This window comes from Oncorhynchus nerka, linkage group LG27 (genome assembly GCF_034236695.1).
Source record: "Oncorhynchus nerka isolate Pitt River linkage group LG27, Oner_Uvic_2.0, whole genome shotgun sequence".
Classification (NCBI taxonomy): Eukaryota; Metazoa; Chordata; class Actinopteri; order Salmoniformes; family Salmonidae; genus Oncorhynchus; species Oncorhynchus nerka.
This window is the reverse complement of record NC_088422.1, coordinates 54,024,005-54,048,976: the sequence shown is the minus strand read 5'-3', so window position 1 is coordinate 54,048,976 and position 24,972 is coordinate 54,024,005. Positions and strand designations below refer to the sequence as shown.

General features: G+C 44.0%; 1 protein-coding gene across 1 annotated transcript; it reads left to right on the top strand.

The window, feature by feature from the left end:
- The first annotated feature begins 366 nt into the window (after positions 1 to 366).
- Positions 367 to 17,712, top strand: LOC115112021 (ankyrin repeat domain-containing protein 34B-like). The gene is made up of 7 exons (XM_029638661.2): positions 367 to 665; positions 7,943 to 8,040; positions 13,977 to 14,251; positions 14,579 to 14,816; positions 15,103 to 15,536; positions 15,832 to 16,003; positions 16,074 to 17,712. Exons 3-7 carry the CDS (start codon positions 14,049 to 14,051, stop codon positions 16,833 to 16,835), a joined length of 1,809 nt encoding a protein of 602 aa, XP_029494521.1. The 5' UTR covers positions 367 to 665; positions 7,943 to 8,040; positions 13,977 to 14,048; the 3' UTR covers positions 16,836 to 17,712.
- The last annotated feature ends 7,260 nt before the right edge of the window (positions 17,713 to 24,972 follow it).

The following is a 24,972-nucleotide window of genomic DNA, read 5'->3' as shown; positions in this document are numbered from 1 at the left end:
CTGTTGTTGATGTGTGCAGAGGGTCCCTGGTTCGCGCCTGGGTATGGGCGAGGGGACGGTCTAAAGTTGTACTGTTACATAAAGTCACGAAGTATAAATACTTCGTTACCCAAAAAAACGACTTATGTACAGTATCTGCACTTTACTTTACTATTTATATTTCTGTCAACTTTTACCTCACTATATTTAAAAGTCCACTTTTACTCCAATATGTTTCCCTTGACCTTGGTTACTCGCTACAAAATCAAACCAATCTGAAGCTGGAAAAAAAATGTATCATGTTGAAAAAAAGATGCAAGCAACATCGAGTCGGCACACTCATGGGTGAAACTTGTTTTGCTAGGCAGCAGGTGACGGCATGCAGAGTTGATCCAATCCTCATCAGTTTGGGCAAATCCAAGGGTCTTAGAGTGTAAACCCCATCCACCAGGAGCCTGTCACTTGCTAAACTGTAATCCACTCAGCAGCACTTTGCCCAAGCGTGTCCAAAATCACACAATCATGTCCGGCATCGCTCTACCACCATCTCCTGATGAGGATGATCATGTTTTATTTTCTTGGAATGATGGATTCATCCTACCGGATGAAATGTCTTATGTTTACCAAAAGTTCAGGAAATACTAGCGTTCAAGACCTCGCCATCGAACCTAAAGAAACACATTGAGGTAAGTCTACTGTTAGCTTGCTAGCTGATGCTTGCTAATCCTATACCTAAATAGTTCACTGGCTAAAATGTGTCCAGATTCAGAAGGTTTGTCAACTAATGCAATCTAACTAAACTGGCACAAGCTAACTAGGTAGCTTGTTAACAAGCTAGCTAACTGGTAGTTTTCGAATCTGGGTACATTTTAGTCAGCTAACATTAGTCTAGCCAAATACCTTTTCTCCAAACACCTGGTCAAGCTAGCTAGCTAACTAATGTTAGCATTCAAGTTTTAGCTAACACCCAGTTAGCTAGCCATTTTATTCCTTGTGTTAGTTGATAAAGTTGTTCTTCCCTGGCTAATTACTGTAGACTTAAGTTATTGACGTATCCTACTAGCTAGATCAATAAACAGTTTTCTTTCCCTCATTGTAATATTAAATGGTCACAAACTCTCACTTAACTAAAATGTATAGCTTTAAAATTAGGATCCTAAACCTTAAGTATTTGGTGATGGTAGTTATCTAGTTCAGAGAGAGCATCATTTAGAGAGAGCATGTACACCATCTTAAGAAGTATGTAGAACTGACAGCAAACCTACTGAAGAGAGAACATGCCCTTAAGACTCCCTCCACCATCAAGCAGAGCACATTGCTGAAGAAAGTGTTTCAAAAATCGATAAAGCTGTGATGAAGTATGTGGTCCAAGGGCTCCAACCATTCGTTGTTGTAGAACATGAACCGTTCAGAGAGTTTGTTCAGAATCTGCAGCCTAACTCAAAGATCTTATCAAGGCCCACACTGCGCTCCAGGATTTTTATTTAATTGTTTTTATTTCACCTTTATTTAACCAGGTAGGCTAGTTGAGAACAAGTTCTCATTTACAACTGCGAGCTGGCCAAGATAAAGCATAGCAGTGTGAACAGACAACAACACAGAGTTACACATGGAGTAAACAATAAACAAGTCAATAACACTGTAGAAAAAAAGAGTCTATATACATTGTGTGCAAAAGGCATGAGGAGGTAGGCGAATAATTACAATTTTGCAGATTAACACTGGAGTGATAAATTATCAGATGGTCATGTGCAGGTAGAGATACTGGTGTGCAAAAGAGCAGAAAAGTAAATAAATATAAACAGTATGGGGATGAGGTAGGTAAATTGGGTGGGCTATTTACCGATGGACCATGTACAGCTGCAGCGATCGGTTAGCTGCTCAGATAGCAGGTGTTTAAAGTTGGTGAGGGAGATAAAAGTCTCCAACTTCAGCGGTTTTTGCAATTCGTTTCAGTCACAGGCAGCAGAGAACTGGAAGGAAAGGCGGCCAAATGAGGTGTTGGCTTTAGGGATGATCAGTGAGATACACCTGCTGGAGCGCGTGCTACGGGTGGGTGTTGCCATCGTGACCAGTGAACTGAGATAAGGCGGAGCTTTACCTAGCATGGACTTGTAGATGACCTGGAGCCAGTGGGTCTGGCGACGAATATGTAGCGAGGGCCAGCCGACTAGAGCATACAGGTCGCAGTGGTGGGTGGCAGAGGGTGCTTTAGTAACAAAACGGATGGCACTGTGATAAACTGCGTCCAGTTTGCTGAGTAGAGTATTGGAAGCTATTTTGTAGATGACATCGCTGAAGTCGAGGATCGGTAGGATAGTCAGTTTTACTAGGGTAAGTTTGGCGACGTGAGTGAAGGAGGCTTTGTTGTGGAATAGAAAGCTGACTCTAGATTTTACATTGGAGATGTTTGACATGAATCTGGAAGGAGAGTTTATAGTCTAGCCAGACACCTAGGTACTTATAGATGTCCACATATTCTAGGTCGGAACCATCCAGGGTGGTGATGCTAGTCGGGCGTGCGGGTGCAGGCAGCGAACGGTTGAAAAGAATGCATTTGGTTTTACTAGCGTTTAAGAGCAGTTGGAGGCCATGGAAGGAGTGTTGTATGGCATTGAAGCTTGTTTGGAGGTAAGATAGCACAGTGTCCAAGGAAGGGACAGAATTATAAAGAATGGTGTCGTCTGCGTAGAGGTGTATCAAGGAATCACCCGCAGCAAGAGCAACATCATTGATATATACAGAGAAAAGAGTCGGCCCAAGAATTGAACCCTGTGGCACCCCCATAGAGACTGCCAGAGGACCGGACAACATGCCCTCCGATTTGACACACTGAACTCTGTCTGCAAAGTAGTTGGTGAACCATGCAAGGCAGTCATTAGAAAAACCGAGGCTACTGAGTCTGCCGATAAGAATATGGTGATTGAGTCGAAAGCCTTGGCCAGGTTGTTGAAGACGACCAATGGTGGTTATGATATCGTTTAGTACCTTGAGCGCGGCTGAGGTGCACCCGTGACCGGCTCGGAAACCAGATTGCACAGCGGAGAAGGTATGGTGGGATTCGAGATGGTCAGTGATCTGTTTGTTGACTTGGCTTTCGAAGACCTTTGAAAGGCAGGGCAGGATGGATATAGGTCTGTAACAGTTTGGGTCCAGGGTGTCTCCCCCTTTTGAAGAGGGGGATGACTGCGGCAGTTTTCAATACTTGGGGATCTCAGACGATATGAAAGAGAGGTTGAACAGGCTGGTAATAGGGGTTGCGACAATGGCGGTGGATAGTTTCAGAAATAGAGGGTCCAGATTGTCAAGCCCAGCTGATTTGTACGGGTCCAGGTTTTGCAGCTCTTTCAGAACATCTGCTATCTGTATTTGGATAAAAGAGAAGCTGGGGAGGCTTGGGTGAGCAGCTGCGGGGGGGGGGGGGGGGGGAGCTGTTGGCCGAGGTTGGAGTAGCCATGAGGAAGGCATGGCCAGCCGTTGAGAAATGCTTGTTGAAGTTTTCGATTATCATGGATTTATCGGTGGTGACCGTGTTACCTATCCTCAGTGCAGTTGGCAGCTGGGAGCAGGTGCTCTTGTTCTCCATGGACTTTACAGTGTCCCAGAACTTTTTGGAGTTAGAGCTACAGGATGCAAATTTGTGCTTGAAAAAGCTGGCTTTTGCTTTCCTGACTGACTGCGTGTATTGGTTCCTGACTTCCCTGAACAGTGGCATATCGCAGGGATTATTCGATACTATTGCAGTCTGCCACAGGATGTTTTTGTGCTGGTCGAGGGCAGTCAGGTCTGGAGTGAACCAAGGGCTATATCTGTTCTTAGTTCTGCATTTTTTGAACGGAGCATGCTTATCTAAGATGGGGAGGAAGTTACTTTTAAAGAATGACCAGGCATCCTCAACTGACGGGATGAGGTCAATATCCTTCCAGGATAACCGGGCCAGGTCGATTAGAAAGGCCTGCTCACAGAAGTGTTTTAGGGAGCGTTTGACAGTGATGAGGGGTGGTCGTTTGACTGCGGCCCCGGAGCGGATACAGGCAATGAGGCAGTGATCGCTGAGATCCTGGTTGAAGACAGCGGAGGTGTATTTGGAGGGCCAGTTGGTCAGGATAACGTCTATTTTGTTGCCCTTGTTTACAGATTTAGGGTTATAACTGGTGGGTTCTTTGACGATTTGTGTGAGATTGTGTGCATCTAGCTTAGATTGTAGGACTGCCAGGGTGTTAAGCATATCCCAGTTTAGGTCACCTAACAGAACAAACTCTGAAGCTAGATGGGGGGCGATCAATTCACAAATGGTGTCCAGGGCACAGCTGGGAGCTGAGGGGGGGTCGGTAGCAGGCGGCAACAGTGAGAGACTTATTTCTGGAGAGTAATTTTTAAAATTAGTAGTTCGAACTGTTTGGGTATGGACCTGGAAAGTATGACATTACTTTGCAGGCTATCTCTGCAGTAGACTGCAACTCCTCCCCCTTTGGCAGTTCTATCTTGACGGAAAATGTTAAAGTTCTTAACTGACTTGCCTAGTTAAATGAAGGTAAACTAAAAAAATTAAAAATAAAAGGAACAGAGGAGGAGTAGAATAAGGGTACGGCTAAAGGCTAATAACTGGCCGTCTAATGTGTTCGGAACAGAGTTAAAGGAGCATGTTTCTGGGCACGGAAGAATAGATTCCTAGGCATTGAGCGACGATGAGAGCGGTATTGTCTCTAAAGACACCATTTAAACCATGTGTGGGAGGTGGAACAAAAGGGTTAGCTGTGGCATATTGAGCAGGGCTGGAGGCTCTACAGTGAAATAAGACAATCACTAACCAAAACAGAAATGGACAAGGCATATTCACATTAGGGAGAGGCATGCATAGCCACGTGATCATGGAGTCTAGTGAGTAGCTAGGTGGGCTGGAGACATGGCGATTCAGACAGCTAGCGGGCCGGGGCTAGCAGGCGAGCAGAAGGGCCTTAGGGGGATGTCGCGACCGACAAGTCAGTTGTAGCCCCCTCGGGCGGTTATGTCGATAGACCAGTCGTGATGGATCGCCAGGGCTCAGTGTAGTATAAGGGTCCAGGTCAATTGCCAAAATAAGTACTGTAGCCCAAGAATATTGGCTGATAAACCTCTTCAGCTAACAGTCCGATATGCTATAGACAGCTAGCAGGCCGTGGCTAGCAGGCTAGCAGATGGGCATTCAGGGGACGTCGCGACGGAGGAGCCTGTTGAAAACCCCCTACGTCGATAGACCAGTCGTGATGGATCGGCGGGGCTCCGTATCAGCAGTAAAAGGGGGACAGGCCAATTGGCAAAATGGTTATTGTAGCCCAAGGAGGGGCCGATAGCATAGGCTAGCACCAGGCTAATTGGTGCTTGCTTCGGGACAGAGACGTTAGCCAGGAGTAGCCACTCGGATAGCAGCTAGCTAGCTGCGATGATCCAGGTGAAAAGGTTCAGAGCTCTGAGTTGAATCGTGCTGGAATGCTCTGGGTTGAATCGCGCTGTGCAGAGTCCGGTATGCTCTGGGTTGAATCGTGCAGTGCAGACTGGAAGGAGTTGTCTGAGATAAAGGTTAGCGGATGACCGCTAGCAGTGGCCAGCTGACTACTAGCTAGTTAGCTTCTGTTCGGGGTTCCGGTTCTAAAGTAAAGAAAATAGCAGATCCATACCACATTGGGTGAGGCGGGTTGCAGGAGAGTATGTTGGAGTTCAGGTTAAAACATATTTTAAAAATATATATTAAATATATGCGAGAAAAAAATATATATGTATATGTATGTATGTATATATATATATGTATGTATGTATACATATATATATATATATATACATATATGTATGTATACATATATATACATATATATATATATATACACACATATATATATACACACATATATGTACAGTGCCTTGCGAAAGTATTCGGCCCCCTTGAACTTTGCGACCTTTTGCCACATTTCAGGCTTCAAACATAAAGATATAAAACTGTATTTTTTTGTGAAGAATCAACAACAAGTGGGACACAATCATGAAGTGATTATATATAAATGTATATATATATATATAAATGTATATGTATATATATATATATAAATGTATATATATATATATAAATGTATATATATATATACATTTATATATATATACATTTATTTATATATATATATATATATATATTTATATATATATATACACATTTATATACATATATATAAATGTATATATATACATTTATATATATACATTTATATACATATATATTTATATACATTTATATATATATACATTTATATATATATATATACATATACATTTATATATATATATATATATTTATATATTATATATATATATATACATTATATATACATTTATATATATATACATTTATATATATATATATATACACATTTATAAATATATATACACATTTATATATAAATATAAATGTATATATATATACATTTATATATATATACATTTATATATATACATTTATATATATATATATATACATTTATATATATATACACATGCATATATATATATATATATATATGTATGTGTGTGTGTGTGTGTGTGTGTGTGTATATATATAAATATATATGTATGTGGGGCAAAAAAGTACTTAGTCAGCCACCAATTGTGCAAGTTCTCCCACTTAAAAAGATGAGAGTCCTGTAATTTTCATCATAGTTACACTTCAACTATGACAGACAAAATGAGAAAAAAAATCTTGCTTGTTTGTAGGTGACCAAATACTTATTTTCCACCATAATTTGCAAATTCATTCATTAAAAATCCTACAATGTGACTTTTTTTTCTCATTTTGTCTGTCATAGTTGAAGTGTACCAAAAAACAACATTTGAGAGTCCGCGGACCCTGGTGCTAGAGGGGGTACGCAGCTGCAGGTTGAATGTTTGAAGGGGTACGGGACTATAAAAAGTTTGGTTATTTTGATTCTTTGACATAGGGCTAGCTATAAAGGGTCCTATTGTTGTCTTCCTGTCTACGCAGGCTGAATGCTGTGCTGACGCTTAAACAGTGTTTGCTGTTTTAGAGTTGTTCAAAAGGCTGGCTTCATTACCTTAGCCTTGAGTGTCAGGATCTGACGCTGTCTGTCTGCCGAGTCATCACACAGATCTATGAAGACTTAAACAGACAGTTCAATACCTGGGATACTCAAACAAGGGATATGACATACTGCCACACACGTGTGCACCCACGCACACAAACAGACGCGCACACTCTCTCACACTCACAAACACTATTGTTTAATACAACAAAGACAGAAAATGGGCATGTGCCTTTCTACCTGCGCATAACATCTACCTCAGACACATGGTCTGCACCGTCAGAATGGGAATAATAGAATGAGTTATCATTGGCTGTCTGTCTCCTGTGTTATTTAATTTGCAGAGACCGTCATGCCCTATTAACTCGTCTCTGGCTCTCTACCAACATTCTCCTCTTCTCCAGTCACCACACTCTTTGCTCTACATCCCTGTGTCACACTCTCTCTTCCCCTTCCCTCCCTGTCTCTCTTACTTTAAAATGTAAATCTTTCTCTCTCTAGCTAGCCATTACAACTGTCACATCTGGTTTTATGTTCTCTCTCTCTGCTATAGTTGTCCTGTTCTCTCTCTCTCTTACTCAAAGGGCCTTTCAATCACAGGCCACAACATTTCAGCAGATAGCCTAGTGGTTAGAGCATTGGGCCAGTAACCAAAAGGTTGCTGGATCAAATCACCGAGCTGACAAGGTAAACATCTGCCCTGAGCAAGGTGGTTAACCCACTGTTCCCTGTGCACTGAAGATGTGGATGTCAATTATGTCAGCCCCCTGCTCTGATTCAGAGCGGTTGGGTTAAATGCAGAAGGCATTTCAGTTGTACAATTGACTAGGTATCGCTCTTATTGGTCCTAACATTATATCGCTATCCTTTCCTCCCTCCTTCCCTCTTTCATTCCTCAGTGGGCATCTTTTAGTGAATTATCAACTGTTTGACCAGGATATAAAAAACAGAAGAGAATCACAGGTGATTTGAGGAGTTCATGACCACATAACTCAAGGTAAGTCATTCAGTTGAAATAACTTATGTATATGCTGTGAATACATGTGTTTAAAGATCAAACAAAAAAATGTAGACGAGTGAATAACTGAAAAGTGTTATGAGGGTGAGTTCTGTGACAGAAAAAATAAGTTTCACACATTTAATTAAAACTAGTAATGAGCATGTAAGTCTTATGTGTGATAGTGAAAATAATAGATTGTTGTTTACATAAGAATAACATTTTCTCTATGTCATAAAGCTTTTTAAAACTCACTCATACAGCATCATTGTATAATTTGTTGCTTATAAATTCTGCCAATGTCTGTTGTTGGCGAGCTGAATTGTGTAAAGCATTTCCTGGAAAATCTGTGTGAGATATATGGGCATCCCTCTTAAGTATTACTTTAATCAAAATTACTAATGCACAAATCAAATGTAATCATAGGAAAGTATAGTGGAGAGTAGTAGACTCTTCAACATCTCCCAACCACGTTCTATGATTGCTTTCTAATAAGGTTTCTGGTCATTATGGGAAATATTGTTTACAATAACCACCTTTCTATATAATAAAAAAATAAATTCAGTGCAAACACATACACACCCAGCTTAGCAAATACACACACAAATCCCCCCTTGAAGTTGCTATCAGTCTTTTGGAGGGGAGATTGAACTGTAGAGTAGAAAAACAATTAACTTCACATGGTCTAGTAGATATCTGTTTATGAGGCATATTAAAGAACCAATGTATTCCATATTTAAATGCTCAACTAAGAAACATACACAGTAACCCTAACTTGTACCTTATTGTAAAAACAACAACACATAAATAACATTACTCAGATTATTGTACAGGATAATCTCAGCCGTGCAGCATCTAGGGATGAAATGTACCTTCCCTAGTGTTCAGTTGAGTCTCATTCAGAGAGTGCTTTTCTACCATCACCATCAAATTTCAATATTTCTATTATTTCTATACATACAGTAAGAACCAGCCACCTGGTTATTTATTTGACTGTGACTGTTACCCTACTGTATTGGTGTGTGTGTGTGTGTGTGTGTGTGTGTGTGTGTGTGTGTGTGTGTGTGTGTGTGTGTGTGTGTGTGTGTGTGTGTGTGTGTAGAGAGCAAAGCAGGTGTGAGGTGTTTGTTTTATCCCACTGAGCCAGCTAAGCTTCCTCAAAGACCTTCTTTTGATAAACAATCTCAAATGACTGTAAGCTACGTTGTGTTCTGTTGTCCATCTGTAGTTCTGGTGTTTTGTGTGTGTGTACATGCTGAATAAGATGAGGTCAGCCTGCCCTACACTCTGAAAATTGCATATCACATAAATTAAACATTATGCTAGTTGTGATGGGTGTGACCTGACCACTCACTCACTCACTCACTCAGCCACACACTTTCTATCTCCAAGACTGAATCTTAAGGTATCCTGGTATCAAACGAACTAGCATGGAAAACATTCTACAATTTCATTTAAATGAATTAGAATGTACTTTTAAGACAGTACATTTCTCAGAAACGTAATGACGGCATTTTGATTGAGCTAATAATTTTCACATCTTGACATATTTCCCATCTGATTTCATTTTAATTTTGTGACAAGAACCTTCTTTCAACAACATGGATCAGGGTTGGGGTTAAATGGGTTTTCATTTTGGAAATTAATTCAAATGTTCAGTTCATGAATAGGCCTAATCCCTAATGGATGACTTCTAATTCATGAATTGAATGTTTGAATTCATTTTGAAAATGTAAGCGCATTTAACCCCAACCTTGGTTCTGTGACTTATGACTTAGCAATGTGCATATTGCCAAAGTGTACTTTGGAAATGGAATTCATTAATAATATAACTAATATATAATAATAACTCACTCTCAAACCAAAACAGTTGGAAATTGTTATTTTTTTCCCCGTGCCACAGAGAACTGTTTGGGTCCCAAATGGCCCTATAGGACCTGGTCAAACGTTGTGCACTATATAGGGAATAGGATGCTATTTGTGACTCAAACTGTCTCATCAGGTATTCTCTCTGTACTCAGGCAGTTTGAAGGGCAGGGCCGGGCTCTCAAAGCAAAGTGCTGACTGAGGTTTAAATGCCACCCCACAGAGACGGCCCTCATCACAAGTCCTGCTGCCTCGGAGGTTGTATCCAAAATGGCACCCAATTCCCTATATAGTCCACTACTTTTGACCCTGGGCTATAGGGAATAGGGTGCATTTGGGACAGGCCCTGACTGTGGAGAGCACACACCTCCTGTCTGCAAACACATGCAGCCACACTCTCTGGCCCTGAACACACTCATGTTGTACTGATGTAGAATGTATTTGGCACAACAGTTGTGATACAACAGAGTATTTTTCCACAACAATAATTACACAAGTGTTGAGAAGAAACTGCACAATGGTTGTCTTAAAGTTGTTATGTTGCAAACATATACAACAGATGTTGTATCACAAAATATCATTGCATCAAATGTTGTTGTGTTGTGCGTCGTTGTACAACCTGAGTGTGTAAGGGTTGGGTAGGTTACTTTGTAAATGTAATCTGTTAGTTACTAGTTACCTGTTCAAAATGGGAATCAGTACATTTTGGATTACCCATACTCAGTAACGAGTCGGATTACTTTGTTACTTTCTGATTACTTTCCCCTTAAGAGGCATTAGAAGAAGACTAAAAGCATCCATTAAATGCATTTAGTGTATCATCAGTGGTCTCTGACTTGTGGTCAGACTCGCTCAGATGGAACAAACTTAAACTTGCACATTTTTTAATGCTGAATTGAATGTCATTGAGGAAACAAAGGTGTCATAGTGTATTTTGGGCAAAAATCCTTTCTGAATTTAAAAGTAATCCTAGAACGAATCTTCTAGAATTTTAAAAGGATCTGTAATCTCACATGCAATATTTTGTGCCACGCTCTCTCTCTCTCTGTGCACTCCAAAGTCAACCTCAACTTTTCTGATTTTACTTGTCACAAGCACCGAATACATCAAGTAGTAAAGTGACTATCTGTAGATAATAAACAGCGAGTAGCAACAGCGTAAAAAAAAAGCAGGTGGGGGGGTCAATGCAAATAGTCCAGGTAGCAATTCTTATGGCTTGTGGGTAGAAGCTGTTAAGGAGCCTTTTGGACATAGACTTGGCGCTCCTGTACCGCCTTCCGTGCGGTAGCAAAGAGAACAGTCTATCACTAGGGTGGCTGGAATCTTTAACAATCTTTAGGGCCTTCCTCTGACACCGCCTGGTATATAGGTCCTGGATGGCAGGAAGCTTGGCCTTGCAGTTGGATGCCGAGCAGTTGCCATTCCAGGCGGTGATGCAACCAGTCAAGATGCTCTCGATGGTGCAGCTGTAGAACCTTTTGAGGATCTGAGGACCCAAGCCAAATCTTTTCAGTCTCCTGAGGGGGAATAGGCGTTGTAGTGTCATCTTCACGACTGTCTTGATGTGTTTGGACCATGATAGTTTGTTGGTGATGTAGACACCAAGGAACTTGAAGCTCTCGACCTGCTTCACTACAGCCCCGTCGATGTGAATGGGGGCATGCTCAGCCCTCCTTTTCCTGTAGTCCACGTTCATCTCCTTTGTCTTGATCACGTTTAGGGAGAGGTCATTGTCCTGGCACCACACTGCCAGGTCTCTGACCTCCTCCCTATAGGCCTTTTTATTTTGTTGTTTGATAGTCATTGACATTAAATTTTGTTTTAACATTGCTTTATCCATAGATTAACATCAGCCTGCAAACATTGCTAACATTGCAAACATTGCTAAAGTCTATTGCATAGACTTTAGAGAGGTTATCATATAATCAATCTGGTCAGCGGCTTGAGGGGAACAATTTAATACCACACATTTTTGGGGTTGACTATAAATCACCTGACATTGCATGAAATAAAAGGACAATCCTTTTGGTCATTAAACACAAGTCCTTGGTCCTTAGAGTTGACATTTTTCTATCACAAACTTAATTCACTGTACTCTCTCCATAGCCGTGGGAAGTAGGGGTGCTGCAACATCCCCTTAAAAATCAGAGTGAAAAAAATATATGTATATATTTTTTTAATGTTTACAATAGTACTGTGGCTCTGCCTCTCAGTCTGATACTGGGTTACACTTTATTTGGATAGTCTGAAATGCTGGTCTACAGATCAAACTGTCTGTTGCTAAAGTATGTGGTCAGGATTAGCTTTAGAATCAGGTTAATGTTACGGTTAGGATTAGTGTTAAGTTTAGGGCTAGTGGATGGTTAGTTAAACTGCTGTTGACATTTTTGAACAACTATTGATTATCTACAAACCATCTACTTGGAACTATCCAAGTACAGTGATACTGGTTACTGCAGCAGACTATTGAAGCAGACCCTTACCCCTCCAATACAAAAGGCAGCTGAATGGATTGGACTCTGGTTATTTGAAAGCGGCATAGCTTTCAGAATGCCTCATGTTATCCACCTTCCTACGCATATCTTACCTTTTGAAATGACCAAACGCACACAGCGATGATGAATACGCACACAAACAATATTTTTTCTCTGTCTTTCTCTCTCTCTATATAAAAGTCCAATGGATGGCAGCAGCAAAAACACAAGGCCAAGCAGGCAATGGAATTTAGTGCTGCATACCGTCATACAGTCACTCTAGGAGCGGAGGGTCAGAGAGGACTAAGTTTTCTTCCTTTACAGTACATGTCTTGAAGAAAGAGATGTCCCTTTGTATGTACTGAAGCTGTCTTGGGCGAGAGAGGTGTGTGTGTGTGTGTGAGTGAGAGAGTTGTGTAACATACTGCGTCTGTATATTGAGTGTATGCTTGACGTCCTCGTACCAAGGACAAGGTTAGGCACAAAACACATAAACAGAGCTCCTCAACAAGGACAAGGATTAGTACAGAACCACAGAAGTAAATGCATCACTTGATTACTAAGTGGGTGTTTTATTACATAACCTCTGATTTTAAGAACTATTAAAATATCATCACACCTTGAAATTAAGCATGGCTGTGTCCCAAATGACACCCTATTCCTATCACGACTCAGGATATGGCTCAGATGCAGACACAGGAGGCGGATAGTTCTGTACTCAGAATATGTATTATAAACAAAGGGGCAGGCAAAGGGCAGGTTGAGGGCAGGCAGAGGTTTGTAATCCAAGGCAGTCAACCAGGGACAGAGTGGCAGGCTCAGGGTCAGGACAGGCAGAGAAGTTGGAACAGGGAAGACTAGAAAACAACTAGGGGAAAAAAACTAGGGAACTGGAGAAATGGGAAACATGCTGGTAAGAGTTGACAAAACAAGACGAACTGGCAACAGACAAAAATGCAGGTATAAATACACAGGGGATAATGGGTAAAAATAATAGGGGACACCTGATGGGGGGTGGAGACAAGCACAAGACAGCTGAAACAGATCAGGGTGTCACAGCTCCCTATACAGGGTAGCATTTGGGATATAGCCCATCTCTCTGGTCCTCCTTAGTCCTCACTTTCTCTGAGAATAAAGTGAAGATATCCTAGGTGTTAGGAGCAGGAAATACTGTGTGGTCCAAGATGGTTCCATAATCTATGACTTCATAATATTACCATAATCTATCCTCAAACCTTTAGAAAATCTAAAAAAGCCATCACATCAAAATATTCAAGCAGCGGAAACAAAAACTCAGACCCCCTCAGTTATAGGTACACTCAATATGGCCACCGGTCTACCCAACACAGCACACTGACTTGAATGGGGAATCCTTATATAATCTACTCTAGTAATACTCTAGTAATTATATTTCTATGAACACATCTGTCTATATATGTTCCCACAGGGCCATGACAAAGTTGGATCTAGAATCTCACAGATGACCCTATAAACCACAGTAACACTACCTGCATTAGCATGACCTTTCACCTTTTATTCTGCTGTAATGCTGTAGTAACACTAAGACACATTTTCTGTCCATCTGACATTCCACAGGGCATTGACAGACTTGCCTCTACACTAACGATGACTCTATAAGACACAGTACCAGTACCTGCATTAGAGAGCATGGAGGACGCGACGGAGGTGCGTACGGATGGGAACTCTCTACTCAAGGCCGTGTTCCTGAGTCGACTGCGTCTGACACGCCTGCTGCTGGAGGGAGGGGCTTACATCAACGAGAGCAACGAGCGTGGTGAGACGCCCCTCATGGTGTCGTGCCGGACACGCCACACGGACGCACAGAGCGTGCCCAAACACAAGATGGTTCGGTAAGTAAGTCACTAGTCCATGACACCTCGTATGGGTTGGGTTAGTGTTAGGAGTAGGAGGTAAACACCACAGAGCAGGGGTGGCCCAATTGTATCCCCAATGGGCCAGTGTGTGTGCAGACTTTCACTCCAGCCGAAACAATTACACACCTGGCTTAAATAATACATTGAAGACCAAATCCTGCACCAACACCTGCTCTTCATGAATAATATTGCGCACCCCTGCCCTACCATAGAGTTGCCAAGTAAAAATACACTTTACCACCTCTTCAGGAGTTCACTGATCCACAGAGTATTGATCAACATGACATCCATGTCCCCCCACAGGTACTTGCTGGAGAGTGGTGCTGACCCAAACATCCAGGATAAGGCCGGTAAGACTGCTCTGATGCATGCGTGTCTGGAGCAGGCCGGAGTGGATGTCCTCTCTCTGCTGCTGGGGAGTGGAGCCGACCCCAGTCTGAACGACCACTCTGGCTCCTCCACTTTGGTCTATGCTGTCAATGCAGGGGACAAGGAGGCCCTGAGAGTTCTACTGGATGCCTGCAAGGCCAAGGGCAAGGAGGTGGGGATGTGGGTTTGATTCCCACTTGGGTAGGTTTGCAAAAAAGTTTTCCAGAACTTCTGGTTGGAGGATTCCAGATTTTGTGCTTATGAACTTATGATTGCTGGAGTATTCCAACCAGGATTTCTGGAAAACCTGGGAAATTTGAGAAATTTTTGCAACCCTACTCTGGGACCAAATGTTTGCATGCTCTACTATAAGTCACCTTCGGATTAAAGCGTCTGCTAAATGGCATGTAATTAAATTTGATTATGTTTTATATTATTTATATTATATTACATTATAGGTCATCATCATCACCACTGACAAGTTACCTTCGGGATGCCAGATGACCAAGCAGTATTTGAACGTGCCTCCACCGCCCGACCTGGAAGAGCGCATGCACTGCACCCCTGGCTCGGCCACCTGCTGCATGTCCCCCTCAGACATACAGCTCCGCACCCCTCCACAGGGTTCCCCCGCCATCACCTCCCCCCACCCAGGGAGCCCCCTCTTGGGCCTCAGAGAGCACCAGCACCACCAAGGTGGTGGAAGGGGAACCACCATCTCTGGTTCTACTGGTTCTGATTCTTCTCAGCCAGGCTCCCCAACCAGGGACCCTAACCTGTTACGAGGCCCCAGACCTGGGGTGGTGAAGCTGCTCCATGTCCAGCGGCTCCACTCTGAGCCTTGGCTGAAGATCCCTCCATCCCTGCTGCTGCAGCAGAGCAAGGCCTCTAGGTAGGTAGCCAAGAGAAGCAGGGGTTCAAATCCCATGTCTGTCAGGAAAAAAAAAGGTTCAGAGTAGGCGGCAACCAGATGGTTGCTGGCATCAGTGAGGACACTGATGCCAGCTACCCTCTGGTTGCCGCCCACTCTGAACCTTTTTTTTTCCTGACAGACATGGGATTTGAACCCCTGATAATGCGCCCTTGAAGGCACTTAACCCCTAAACTGCTAACATGGCACTGCACTAGTAACTGCCAATTGCTCCAGCCAAATGTGTATTTTTTTGTATATGTGTGGATTGTTTCAGCCTGACCGAGGAGCTGCTGGACATCACCCCAGAGGAGGAGCTCTCCTTCTGGGTCAACAGCTTGGCCGTCTCTGGGTCTGGAAGGGCTGGGCCCGGGGTACATCCAACCCTCGCCCGTCACCAGAGCATCGACGCCAAAGACTCCACTGGGCTGCTAAGGGCCTTGGAGCAGGTAATAATAATAATAACTTATCATGTGTCTATATCATAATACATTTTTACATATATTTTTTGTATCTCAGGTGGCTGGAAGTGAGGGAGGTGGAGGACAAAGGAGAGGCCTGAGTAGGAAGATGTCTTATGACAGCGCTGCAGCTTTTTCCCACCCCAACCTCTTGCACCGGGGGGACGGAGGAGGCTGCCCCAACTGTCCCTGTGGTGTTCATGAACCAGTCCTCCCAGTGGACAAATCCTCCCTAGACTGCTGCCTCCCTAACCTGGCCGTGTCCAGCCTAAAGAATGTAGTTCGCCGCCGCAACATCGGCATGGACCACTATAGCTCTGACTCCCAGTTGCCCCAGTTCGGCCACAGCAGCCACCCAGAGTGTAATGAATCCCACAGAGGCATAGGGGGTGGTGTAGGGGGAACTGAGAAGCGTAAGCTGGTCACCAGTCGGTCATCCACCCTGTCAGGCTCCAGGGAGTCCCTGGAGAGCACTGCCCAGAGAAGGGGACCCGCAAACCTGGAGAGAAGAGGCTCGGGGGCCCTGCTCCTGGATCATATCTCCCACACCCGGCCGGGATACCTGCCTCCTCTTAACCCCCACGCACCCATACCCGACATCGGGGTCAGCCCCACCTCAACCTGCCCCAGCCTGAGTGGGAGCACCAAAGCACTGAATCTGAATGGGGGTGTTGTAGCAGGTCCGGGGTCAAAGCCTCTCGTCCCCTGTGCACCTTCCTTCCACAGGGATCTGAAGTTTAAGACATTGCTGAGAAGACACTCCATGCAGACTGAGCAGATTAAACAGCTTGTCAACTTCGAGGAGCTCTTCATCCACTAAGACGAACGATGCTAGCCCGGTCCCCAGGTTTGTTCGTGCCGTCTTGCTAACCCCAGGCCTATAGTCATTGTCACGCCTTGGCAAAACTGCACAAACAGTTTTGGGACCAGACTAGAACGCTGCATTTACTTTGTGTGTCTGACTACTGTGTGCTCCGCTTCCTATATCAAGCTCTGTTGCTGCTGTGTGACCATAACATTGTTAACAAAGAACTTGTGCCTTCTTACCAGAAGTTTATTATTGCTCATCCCAGCTTTTTCAATGTGCTTAATTACACTTCCTTTGACAACCAGACTTGCAATTCCATCAAGCCCAGGAAGGAATAGAGGAATTACGATCGGCGCATCAGAACCATCGGTAACACAACAGCTCTTCTTTGATCAATTGATACATTTATATCCGTTTGAAATCTGAGTGCAGAAATCTCATGGTACTCCTCCTCAGGATATCTAACAACAGACAAGAGATGCTTTTAACACATGGAATGAAGGAATCTGAGGCCTTGAATCCTATAAGGACAAAATAATTTACTCTTCAAAGGGAAGCGGGACTGAGTCAATCTCTGACTAAATCAATGACCGACTGAAAGCAATGGATTGGCAACACAGCACAAATACATCCGGGACTCAGGCTAACTCCTCTGACTGTGGAAGATCTAAGTCACTAAGGAAAATATTCATATGTGTCAATGAGAAAAACAAACACCAAAAAAATGTAAGTAAGACCATCAGGATTCTTGAACATAAAGTGATTAGTAAGAATGTCAGAGCATTATATTTGCTGAGTGTCTATTCAACACGGCTGTTTTGTACACCATTTGACGAGGTAGTTGTTGTATTGCCTTTCACTTGTTCTGCTAATAAACTGCTTTACGGCCCTCTCCTCTTTTCTCTATATACCAAGTCACTGGGCTCCATCAGTGGTGTAGTGGTGCCTGGAAAAGTGGGTATACTCTAATTATGCCCAAAATGTCCCAAACAGCCCGACCGGCAAAGGAAAGGTGCCCTGTGTAAAAATAATCTGAGAAACAGTAGAATACATCCTGAACCCTTAAAAATGATCAATCCCATATTGGTCTTTCAGTCAGTCCAACCCAAGCTGTACTGTGCAAGTAGGTCTACTATTGAAACAGATAGAATTCACATTATTTTGTTCATTTTTTTTGCTTTCAAAGTCACACTTTCTTAATAGAAAAATAACCAAATTTGATGATGTAAGTACATAACAATGCTTAAACCACATCAGGAGACCACTGGTAAGGGTCGTAGTTAACCTTAATTCAAGTGTGCAGGCACCTAGCACTGTTGCTTGGTCTGTAGCACATGAGATGGAGTTTGCAAAACAAATGGCCATTGGATTGATGCAAATAATCATGACATCATTCTGCCAGGTTATGGCTACTTTGTAGCTACATAACATAGTTAACTGAGAAGGTTTTTGGGAAAGCCTTTCCATATACCAGAATACGGTTAGGCCTCTTAATGTAGCATCGCCTTATTTTCCTGTCCCTTCATTGTTTGAAACCTGGACAATATCTCAGCTTGGATGTCAGCCCACCAGCTCAACCTCGACAAGATGGAGTGCTCTTTCTCCCGGGGAAGGCCTCCTTGGTTTCCACCTCCCAGAGTGCTAAGAACCTTGGCATGACCCTGGACAACACCCTGCCGTTGTGGATAAGTTGGAAGGGATTTGAAGGCACAAGTGGGGAGCCCAGCCAACCGAGTGTTGCATAGACAACATCCATAGAGTACGACCTTTCATCACACAGGAAGTGGTGCAGGTACTAATCCAATTCATCATATCCCATCTGGACTACTGCAGCAGAGGTTGGCTGGGCTCCCCACTTGTGCCTTCAAAACCCTTCCAACTTATCCACAACGTTGCAGCTCATCTGGTGTGCAACCTTCCCTTGTTTTCCAATGTCACCCCGCTCCTCTGTAAACTCCATTGGCTTCCAGTCAAAGCTCGCATCAACTACAAGACCATGGTGCTTGTCTATGGAAAAAATGTGAGATGGTAATGGACAGGCACACTAGCATGGTAGTCTAACCTACACGATAATCACTGGCTGTTTTGCAGATGACAGTCAATGTATTCATTTTAGGTTTGTTTCAATAGGCATAAATGCAAATACACAGAATAAACAATCCTTTGATTCGTTGCACCACAACTTGGGTTAAGGGTTGAACCTGCAAATGTGTTCAGGCTAACTTACATGGGTTGTCTGTATCTGCAGCACAGAGGTCACCGCGGCCGCCAGGAAGTCATTGGGGTCAAGGGGTGTGGCCTTGCCTCCGTGACCTGGTAGGATGTCAGTGTTGATCCACAGAGGACCACGCAGCTCAGACAGAACATTGTGTTGTAACATCATGGATTAGGTTGAATACCAAGGATGATACAAAGAGGAACCTTGAGTGTGTCAAATCGGAGGTCCTGTTGTCTGGACCTCTGGCAGTCTCTATGGGGGTGCCACAGGGTTCAATTCTTGGGCCGACTCTCTTCTCTGTATACATCAATGATGTTGCTCTTGCTGCTAGTGATTCTCTGATCAACCTCTACGCAGACATCACCATTCTGTATCCTTCTGGCCCTTCTTTGGACACTGTGTTAATTTTTAACAAACCTCCAGATGATCTTCAATGACATACAACACTCCTTCCATGGCCTTCAACTGCTCTTAAATGCTAGTAAAACTAAATGCATGTTCTTCAACCGATTGCTGCCCGCACCCGACTAGCAACACTACTCTGGACGGTTCTGACGTATAATATTTGGACAACTACAAATACCTAGGTGTCTGGTTAGACTCTAAACTCTCCTTCCAGACTCACATTAAGCATCTCCAATCCAAAATTAAATCCAGAATCGGCTTCCTATTTCACAACAAACCCTCCTTCACTCATGCTGCTAAACATACCCTTGTAAAACTGACGATGGCGATGTCATTTACAAAATAGCCTCCAACACTCTACTCAGCAAATTGGATGCAGTCTATCACAGTGCCATCCGTTTTTGTCACCAAAGCCCCATATACTACCCACCACTGCGACCTGTATGCTCTCGTTGGCTGGCCCTCGCTTCAAATTCGTTGCCAAACCCACTGGCTCCAGGTCATCTATAAGTCTTTGCTAGGTAAAGCCCCGCCTTATCTCAGCTCTCTGGTCACCATAGCAACACCCACCCATAGCACGCGCTCCAGCAGGTATATTTCACTGGTCCTCCCCAAAGCCAACTCCTCGTTTGGCTGCCGCTCCTTCAAGTTCTCTGTTGCCAATGACTGGAACGAATTGCAAAATTCACTGAAGCTGGAGACATATCTCCCTCAATCATTTTTAAGCATCAGCTGTCAGAGCAGCTTACCGATCACTGAACCTGTACACAGCCCATCTGTAAATAGCCAACCCAACTACCTCATCCCCATATTGTTATTTTTTGCTCTTTTGCACCCCAGTATCTCTAATTGCACATCATCTTCTGCACATCTATCACTCCAGTGTTAATGCTAAATTGTAATTTTTTGCCTCTATGGACAATCTATTGCCTTAACTCCCTAATCTTACTACATTTGCACACACTGTATATTGCTTTTTCTATTGTGTTATTGACTGTACGTTTGTTTATCCCATGTGTAACTGTTGTTTTTGTCACACTGCTCTGCTTTATCTTGGCCAGGTCACAGTTGTAAATTTGAACTTTTTCTCAACTGGCCTACCTGGTTAAATAAAGCTGAAATAAAAAATAATAAAATATTTTTGTGAATTAATCAAGAAACAGATTAAGCCTAGTCCTGAATCTCCATTGACATCGATTTTTTTTGTCCAGGTCGAGGTTTAGCCGAGTCTGTATCTGGGCCTTACTGTCTAACATTTAGTTAAAACCTACAGGTTGTACAATAATCTAGCATACTTACCAGCAATACAAAAAATGTTGGTACTCACCGTACTTCTATAGTACAAAGTACTGTACTTCTATAGTACAACAATACAGTGGCTTGCGAAAGTATTCACCCCCTTGGCATTTTTCCTATTTTGTTGCCTTACAACCTGGAATTAAAATGGATTTTTTTGGGGGTTGTATCATTTGATTTACTCAACATGCCTACCACTTTGAAGATGCAAAATATTTTTTATTGTGAAACAAACAAGAAATAATAAGAAAAAAAACTTGAGTGTGCATAACTACCTTTTGCAGCAATTACAGCTGCAAGTCTCTTGGGGTATGTCTCTATAAGCTTGGCACATCTAGTCACTGGGATTTTTGCCCATTCTTCAAGGCAAAACTGCTCTAGCTTCTTCAGGTTGGATGGTTTCCGCTGTTGTACAGCAATCTTTAAGTCATACCACAGATTCTCAATTGGATTGAGGTCTGGGCTTTGACTAGGCCATTCCAAGATATTTAAATGGTTCCCCTTAAACCACTTGAGTGTTTTTTTAGCAGTATGCTTAGGGTCATTGTCCTGCTGGAAGGTGAACCTCTGTCCCAGTCTCAAAACTCTGGAGGACTGAAACAGGTTCCTCCTCAAGAATTTCACTCTATTTAGCGCCATCCATCATTCCTTCAATTCTGACCAGTTTCCCAGTCCCTGCCTATGAAAAACATCCCCACAGCATGATGCTGCTACCACCATGCTTCACTGTGGGGATGGTGTTCTCAGATTGATGAGAAATGTTGGGTTTGTGCCAGACAGAGGTGCCAGACAGAGGCCTTGATGGCCAAAAAGATACATTTTAGTCTTATCTGATCAGAGTACCTTCTTCCATATGCAGCTCCTTCAGGGTTATCTTTGGTCTTTTCGTTGCCTCTCTGATTTAACCTGTTGCGACGAGCCATCCCGGATCCGGGATCGTGAATACAGCCTCAAGCTCATTACCATAAGGCAACGTTAACTATTCATGAAAATCGCAAATGAAATGAAATCAATATGCTAGCTCTCAAGCTTAGATTTTTGTTAACAACACTGTCTTCTCAGATTTTCAAAATATGCTTCTCAACCATTGCAAAACAAGCATTTGTGTAACACTATTGATAGCCTAGCATAGTATTATGCCTGACATTCAGCAAGCAACATTTTCACAAAAAACAGAAAAACATTCAAATAAAATAATTTACCTTTGAAGAACTTTGAAGAACTTCAGATGTTTTCAATGAGGAGACTCTCAGTTAGATTGCAAATGTTCAGTTTTTACAAAAATATTATTTGTGTTGACAAATCGCTCCGTTTTCTCCATCACATTTGGGTAAGAAAAAAAACGAAAATTAAGTCATTAAAACGCAAACTTTTTTCCAAATTAACTCCATAATATCGACAGAAACATGGCAAACCGATGTTTAGAATCAATCCTAAAGGTGTTTTTCACATATCTATCGACAATAAATCCATCGTGGCACTTGACTTTCTCTTCTGAAGAAATGGAACGCACATGGACCTAGAGATTAAGCAATAATTTCGACACAGGACACCAGGCATGTAGTAAATGTAGTCTCTTATGGTCAATCTTCCAATGATATGCCTACAAATACGTCACAATGCTGCAGACATCTTGGACGAACGGCAGAGAGCTCAAGTTCATTCATGGCACATTCACAGCCATATAAGGAGACGATGGGAAACAGAGCCTCAAAAATTCTGCTCATTTCCTGTTTGAGGATTCATCTTGGTTTCGCCTGTAGCATGAGTTCTGTGGCACTCACAGATAATATCTTTGCAGTTTTGAAAACGTCAGAGTGTTTTCTTTCCAAAGCTGCCAATAATATGCATAGTCGAGCATCTTTTCGTGACAAAATATTGCGCTTAAAACGGGCACGTTTTTTTATCCAATAATGACATAGCGCCCCCATAGTTGAAGAGGTTAACTCCCTCCTTGCCCGGTCCGTGAGTTTTGGTGTGCGGCCCTCTCTTGGCAGGTTAGTTGTGGTGCCATATTTCCATTCTGAAATAATGGATTTAATGGTGCTCCATGGGATGTTCAAAGTTTAGTATATTTTTTTATAACCCAACCCTGATCTGTACTTCTCCACAACTTTGTCCCTGACCTGTTTGGAGAGCTCCTTGGTGTTCATAGTGCTGCTTGCTGTCACGCCTTGGTCTTAGTATTTTGTGTTTTCTTTATTTATTTGGTCAGGCCAGGGTGTGACATGGGTTATTGTGGTGTGTTTTTGTCTCAGGGGTTTTGTGGGGTGTCTACGTAGTCTATGGCTGCCTGAGGCGGTTCTCAATCAGAGTCAGGTGATTATCGTTGTCTCTGATTGGGAACCATATTTAGGCAGCCATATTCTGTGAGTGTTTCGTGGGTGATTGTTCCTGTCTTTGTGTTTGCACCAGATAGGGCTGTTTCGGTTTTCATTATTTCATTTCGTTATTTTTGTAGTTTCTGTATGTATAGGTTTTCCTTCATTAAATATATCATGAATCATCATCACGCTGCATTTTGGTCCGATCCTTGTTCTACCTCTTCGTCAGAGGAGGAGATAGAAGAGAGCCGTTACAGAATCACCCACCACACCCGGACCAAGTGGCGTGGTAACAGGCAACAGCGGCAGCAGGAGCAGCGCGACAAGAATTTCTGGACTTGGGAGGAAATCCTCGACGGGAGAGGACCCTGGGCTAAACCAGGGGAGTGTAGCCGCACCAAGGTGCAGCGAGAGAGGGACTGGACATGGGAGGACGAACTGGACGGTGAAGGACCTTGGGCTCAGCCTGGAGAATATCGCCGCCCCAAGGAAGAACTGGAGGGGGCGAAAGCGGAGAGGCGTTGGTATGAGGAGGCAGCATGGCGACGCGATGGAAGCCTGAGAGTCAGCCCCAAAAATGTATTTGGGGGGGCTCACAGGGAGTATGGCTATGCCAGGTAGGAGACCTGCGCAAACTCCCTGTGCTTACCGGGGGGCTAGAGAGACCGGGCAGGCACCGTGTTATGCTATGGAGCGCACAGTGTTTCCAGTGCGGGTGCATAGCCCGGTGCGGTTCATACCAGCTCTTCGTATTGGCCGGGCTAGAGTGGGCATCGAGCCAGGTAAGGTTGGGAAGGCTTGGTGCTCAAGAGCTCCAGTGCGCCTGCACGGTTCGGTCTATCCAGAGCCACCTCTACACACCAGTCCTCCGGTGGCAGCTCCCGTGTTCTCTATCCAGTTCCACCAGTGCCAGCACCACGCATCAGGCCTACAGTGCGCCTCGTCTCTCCAGCGCTGCCGGAGTCTCCCGCCTGTTCAGCGCTGTCGGAGCCTTTCTCCTCTCCTGCGCTGCCGGAGTCTCCTGCCTGTTCAGCGCAGCCTGGGCTGCCAGTCTGCATGGAGCAGCCTGAGCTGCCAGTCTGCATGGAGCAGCCTGAGCTGCCAGTCTGCATGGAGCAGCCAGAGCTGCCAGTCTGCATGGAGCAGCCAGAGCTGTCAGTCTGCATGGAGCAGCCAGAGCTGCCAGGTTGCATGGAGCTGCCAGTCTGCATAGAGCTGCCAGTCTGCATAGAGCAGCCAGAGCTGCCAGTCTGCATGGAGCTGCCAGTCTGCATAGTGCAGCCAGAGATGCCAGTCTGCATGGAGCTGCCAGTCTGCATAGAGCAGCCTGAGCTGCCAGTCTGCATGGAGCAGCCTGAGCTGCCAGTCTGCATGGAGCAGCCAGAGCTGCCAGTCTGCATGGAGCAGCCAGAGCTGTCAGTCTGCATGGAGCAGCCAGAGCTGCCAGGTTGCATGGAGCTGCCAGTCTGCATAGAGCAGCCAGAGCTGCCAGTCTGCATGGAGCTGCCAGTCTGCATAGTGCAGCCAGAGCTGCCAGTCTGCATGGAGCTGCCAGTCTGCATAGAGCAGCCAGAGCTGTCAGTCTGCATGGAGCAGCCAGAGATGCCAGTCTGCATGGAGCAGCCAGAGCTGCCAGTCTGCATGGAGCAGCCAGAGCAGCTAGAGCCGCCAGTCAGCCAGACTCTTCCAGATCTGCCAGTCAACCAGACTCTTCCAGATCTGCCAGTCAACCAGACTCTTCCAGATCTGCCAGTCAACCAGACTCTTCCAGATCTGCCAGTCAACCAGACTCTTCCAGATCCGCCAGCCAGCCAGGATCTGCCAGAGCCAACTACCTGCCTGAGCTTCCTCTCAGTGCTGAGCTTCCCCTCAGTGCTGAGCTTCCCCTCAGTGCTGGGCTTCCCCT